Source organism: Pogonomyrmex barbatus, unplaced genomic scaffold (genome assembly GCF_055798465.1).
Source record: "Pogonomyrmex barbatus isolate J1 unplaced genomic scaffold, ASM5579846v1 scaffold12, whole genome shotgun sequence".
Lineage (NCBI taxonomy): Eukaryota > Metazoa > Arthropoda > Insecta > Hymenoptera > Formicidae > Pogonomyrmex > Pogonomyrmex barbatus.
This window is the reverse complement of record NW_028297108.1, coordinates 6309841-6315935: the sequence shown is the minus strand read 5'-3', so window position 1 is coordinate 6315935 and position 6095 is coordinate 6309841. Positions and strand designations below refer to the sequence as shown.

Genomic DNA, 6095 nt, shown 5'->3' with positions numbered 1-6095 from the left:
AGGACTCTCTTCCGAACGATGCTTTTCCCTTTCGTTGAAATCACCTGGCCGCGTCGGCTCGATTAATTACTTTCTGCACCGACCGCGCCGATGTAAAAGAAAAATCTATAGCCGACGAAGGCTCCTTCCGACAAGGCTCTTTCCGTCGAAAGGATTTTTACCCTCAAGTTCGCTTTTGGCATAATTGCAACCATTGATAAGGAATCGGTATCTGTGCGTATATTAAATGTGTCAAGGATAGATAAACTCTTTAGACGTATTTAAACGCACGACTGACTGATTGAGGCACCGCAAGGCAATTAACCCGGTAATTAATTACCCGGTAAAGCCTCTTCTTCGTCTACTCAAGTAACGTACTCAAGAAAGTTGTATGTGTTTGAGAGAAGTCGATTACTTTCTAGTAATTATGTTTACTTCCAAATTTGTTATACGTCGTTACCACAAAACATCCCGCCTCGAATCATTGTCATCAGGCGTATTGTGCCGTCATTAGAAAGTGCGCATCATGTGGAAAGCGTTCACTTTTATCTGATTATCCGGCACTTTGGCTTTACCAAGGAGGGATCGCACGCGCGGGATTTTTCCGCGGGAGAAAATTCGTCTTGATTCGCGCGTTTGGCATTGACTAGGAGGGGGGGAAAAAAAATAGCACGAGCACGGGAGATGTATCGTAAATTCTTCCCGATTCCGCGATACAGGAGATCAAAGTCTAATTGATTCGTCCCAATTAAGTATCTCCGTCGTCGGAGAGACAATTAGAAAGTAAGTCTTGTATACTCACACGTCGGCAGTTGAGGTATCTGGGCTGCGTGTGTGGGCTTGCTACCGTGCCTCGTTATTGTGATCTGAAAATAGGGGAAAGGCAATGTTTTAGATCTTCTCGCTTAATAAGATAGGATTATTATAGCGCTGACTTGGTCGCGCCATCGCGCTGTATTAGCCGCTGGTGAGCGCGGATGCAATTAGAATAGCGCAATGCACACGATATTGTAAGACGAGGTTGTAATATGCGCGGCGTGAGTGTTTAACAACTTTAAAACGCTTAAGTAAACCCTGGTGTGCTTACAAGCTTCAGGAAGTTTTCTCAAGGCCGCTCCTGAGGCGCGACCGGCCGCGATATAAATGTGAAACAATGTCGATCCACGATGGATAAGACGCGGAAAAGAAATTTATAAGTGGGAAAAGGAATCGTGGAAAAAAAATTACATAAAATTGTGCGAGATAATCGGCGTTAGGTAAACTCCGAGAAAGGCATGGAAAAAGAGAGTGGTGTCACCGTCACTTTTACCAGTTAGACAGTTCGTATTTATCAGGAGATTATTCCCGGTGACGGAGCAAGTTGCCACAATTGGCAGTGTGATATCATCGGCGTTTGCGGTAAAGTCAATGATGAAATAAGCGCTGGTGCTGGTTAGAGGGAGAAAAAAAAAAAAAAAAAAAAAAAAAGAAGAAATGAAGTGCCCGACTCTGAAGAACTAATTGTAAGAAATGCTTTAGAGACGAATGCGGCCATTCATTAAAGTAATGCACGTAATTACGGGCGAAGCCGGGTTGTACTCGCAACGATGCGAATGATGATTTATCTCAATTCGAATTTAACTTGACTTCCATCCCTGAACTTTCTAAACAACTTCACGGTATCATTATCCATTTTAACAATAATGTCATAACGCATCTGTTAATTGTCGCGTCATTATGAGATGATTGGAACGTTGCGTCTTTAACTACGACGATTAGAGAGGAAATGCCATCGTAGCAATTTCTGTTAACCGCAAAACGTGGAAACTTATCACACTGTACCCCGTATGCTCCGTTTAACAAATTGAACAGCGTTGAACAAATTGATTATGGTATTCTCTGTAATTTATAGAACTGCCGATGCAGTTTTAAACGCAATTTTCAACATTTTTTCGCAGCGCGTTATATATGTGTGTGTGTGCCAGGCATATTTCGCATCTAGGTATTAATTTCATCGATGTCGGATCGATGATCGATCGCCATTTGATTAAAGTGCGCGATATGAAAGTCTCGTGAAAATGTCATGCCTGACTAGAGACTCGATCACCTCTCGCTTTCCAGGACGTATGAACCGTTTTTACTTTTCATCGGATTACTTCGAATGACCATCATTACTATTGGCTATTCGCAAAAATGCGCGTGAGAGAGAAAGTATTTGTTTAAAAAGAAAAATCTGGAAAATTAATGATAGTTCGATTGCGTTATTTATAGCAGCTTGCGACATGCGCGGCAAAGAGGGAAAAGACCATTCCGCACGTCGTTGCCTTTAAAATCACGTAAACAGCGGCGTTTTAGCAGGGAGAGGAAATGAAGTAATAAAATGATGATTAATTTCTCGCGTAAAACCTGGAAGCGTCATCGTTCTTTCTCACCTTACAAGCTTGTAAGTGAGACGAGTGTAGACGAGGCTTTGTGACGCGGAAAGACGTGTCGGCCTGGTCCGATAATGGAAAAGACGTGCAACGCATTAGCGTCATTAACGTATATCCGTGAGTAAAATCGCCTGTAATTATACCATCCGGCGAAACGCATAATGTCGCGATCATTTATTTTTAGATTAGCAGCGATGAGAGATACACGAGTACTGTAATTGCTTTCCATCAATCTAATTTCAGACTCATTGCAATGCGTCGGCAATTTCGCGTAATGCGTAATGCTCGGCCGTAACGCGAAAGAAGAATATGCGAATCCGAAGAAACGATTTAATCGGGGGAGAGGGGGAACGGCATGGACCGCATTCGCGATAAATAAATTGTTTCCAACGGCGGCAATCGATTAGAGACCACACGTCACGTGGAAGGCCTGATCTATCCGAGTCTCTCGGAAATATAAGTAAGCGAAGCGATGGCGAACGGGCGTAAATGATACAAGGACGATCGCGCCGCGCCATGTGATTTTTCCTCGACACACTTTTATTCTTTCTCCGTCGCTTTCAATTTAGGCATCGGCAACGAGCAAAGTATCGGATGTAGCGACAGAGAACATCTGAGAACATCTGAGAACAATTTTACCAATTTTTTTTGGAATCGGATTTCGGATTTTTTTTCTCTAGAGGGGACGATCTGGTATATATAACTGGGATAAAAGTTGTCCTTTTCCAGTGCGTGCGATGATGCGAACAATCGCCTCGACGAGTTTTCTTATGCGACGGAAAGTTTTATGACAGCAGTCTCCGCGATGAACGTTGACGTCAGCATGGCCGGCGCTTGTTCGTCCGTGCAATGAAAGTGGTCTAACGAGTCACTGGCCATTCAAGTGTATACATGCTCGGAACGACGTGGCCCCTGTACTTCTCTCCCTCTCTTGCCGGGCCGTATTTGCGATTGTATTTATTAAAGCGCCAAAGTGAAGGCGAGAACGAGGTGAACCGTGCGCTCGGCGGCCGCGGCCGACTTTATTGTGGAGTATCATTAATTTGATGAGCGCTCGTAGCGATTATCGCGCGATCGTTATTGCTCGATGCGCGATACAATTGTGGATCGAGACGCGATGAGCGTGATTCAAACGCAGAGCCGGAGATACCTCGAATAAAGCGCGGCGGCGTGTGGAATTATCCGCCAGCAGCAGACCGGACCATATAAGGCCCGCGACGTTCCGCATCCGATGGAATCCATCCAGGACGACTGACCTTCCACGTCGCTTCGCTCCGTTCGCGAGCGCATCCTCCCTTACCGAAGATAAACCGAAGAAAAAAAAAAAAAAAAAAAAATTCGACGAACACTCTCGCGAAATTTGCGATTTCTCAACGAAGGTGTCGGATTGATCGTCGATTTTCCTAACGCGATCGATCATTAGCGTAAGAGCTCTCGTTACGATTAGTGTGATTATTAGTTAGAGTTAACTCCGCGATGTCGCCGCGTCATCAAAGATAATGACCCTCGGACATCGAGCGTTCAATTAGACAACGGACGAGAGAGGTGATCCCTGAACGTCAAGTAGTTCAATAGGTAATTGGAACGGCTGTTGGGCTATATGGCCGATCGACAGGCCGCGATTTTAAACGCGGATCTAATGTGGGCTGGGATCTCCTTGAGATCGCCGCCCATTACTCGCTCCTTCACTATTGCGGACACACTTCGCCCGCTAGTTAGTTAGTCACTCTCGTACGCAATCCTTGTCGCGGCGCGTGTTCCTGTGACGTCCGCGATCCGATGCCACGAGCAAAGTCGCGATTATGTCACGGCGAGATACTTAAGTATTTAACAGCGGACAAGGAGCTGAAGGATTTCTCCAGGGACTGTCGCCACTGTCGTGGGCGAGAAGATTGCGCCTCGGCTTAATCGCGATGACTTCCGAACTTTAAACGCGCGCCCACTCGAGCTCCCCGAACACGATCGAGCGCGATCGAACATACGCGATTTCACTGATCGCTCTAATCGGAACGGATAACTCCGTTCAATAAATCCTAATTTAGATTTGCTGGATGGACGAGTGAGTTTGTATTTCCTATTAACTGTATCGTTATAATAACGTTCGGTGTATTTTGCAGAGAGAAATGGAGTGTGTTTGTCCAGACGAGACTTTTTGACTTTCTCTTCTCTTCGTCAGCATACACGTTTCTATTGATCTTTTTGATCAACCCGACACATCGAATGTTTGCTAGAAGCGTATTTGCATTCCTAATATTTCCAAGTGAGAGTACAACCCACGAACTATTTGAAAATTCCTTTCATCGACTAGGAAATGTTCTTAGCAATAAAAAATAATCTTTAATTTCTTTAAAAAAAAAAAAAAATTAGAATATTTCTTTGCGTTTGACAAGAACCTGTTTAAAAAAAAATTGACGTAATATATGCTGAAGTTATCACGTTAAAAAATTTAACCATCAAATTGATTCTGTTGTAATAAAGAAATTGACAAACGTGTAACATTACAAAGAGCAATATTCACGCGTCACGCTTCCGGTTATCAGTGATCTTTTATCAAGCATAAAATGAAACGTTTATGGAAATGCGAGCTCCAGACTTTCAAGATCTCGTGTCGATATTTAAAAGAACATAAAGTAAAAGTGGGCGTGGCAGTTCTGAAACGGATTGTCTTTCCTTCTTACATGCAACAAAGTGTTCTGATAAAGCTCGACACTCGTTGCATTATTCTTCTTCATGATTCATCAACGAAAAAATAAAAACTTGTTCACGAACCGTTTTTCCATAGAAAATGTTAATAATCATTGAAACCACTTACATGCCATTGAATATACATATACATATCTTTTATGACGTTCTTTACTGGCTCATAATTAAAAGAATATAAAATTATGAGACAATTAACTCGGAGATATTTTAAATGTGACGATCTGAATTTTTGAATTTTAATACTCTGTGCAAAGTGTGCATATTAACAATTGAAATTTCTATGATAAATGGTTGTTTTCTATTATCATCAGCAATGCACGTTTCTAAGATCCGGTCATAGACACTTAAGCTACACGTAAACGCCAAGTTTAGGGTAATTATCAATTATTATGTGTTACGTAACGCCGGGATTACCGCCTCTTGAATGGGTTAACGACATTAAACTCGTCAACCTCTCATCCAGAAAGTAATCCCACGACTATTGTTAGTCTGTGTGACATAACATCCTCCGAAACCCTCGCCAAATACCGTCATACTTAAATACCCACATTACCGCACTTTTCGTTTATATATATTGTTTTTCATTGCCATCGCAAAATATATAGGAGATATAATATTTTCATTAAAAATAATGTATTATTTTATAATTTAAATAGCCAGATTTCATTATAATTAATAACTTCTCCTGCTTCTCTTCTCTCAAATATGCGTTTATAAAACATTTGTGGCCAATTAACAAGATATTCATTAGCTTGAAAATATTTACTTTTCTTCTTTACTTTAATTGTTTTTTTTTGACATAGTCAATACTTCTTTTGTCATGATTAAAGGACTTTCATGAGTGACATTAACATCTAATTTGAGAGGAGAAAGATTCAAATATCAGTCGGACATATCTTTCAATTAACAGTGCAAAAAACTGAGCAACGACACATGATTAAAGAGAAAATCTCGCATGCATATTCCGCCTTTGTATGGCTGAAAATCGCTCGAAAGCCGTCC

The 6095-nt window shown here is 41.9% G+C and overlaps 1 protein-coding gene across 1 annotated transcript in view; it reads right to left on the bottom strand.

Annotated features, from left to right (window-relative positions):
• The window catches only part of pio (zona pellucida domain-containing protein piopio), a 55872-nt gene that overhangs the window by 44604 nt on the left and 5173 nt on the right, over positions 1-6095 (bottom strand). The window contains exon 3 of the mRNA XM_011644822.3: positions 782-845. Coding sequence (XP_011643124.1) covers positions 782-845 — 64 coding nt within the window. The remainder of the gene's footprint in view (positions 1-781; positions 846-6095) is intronic.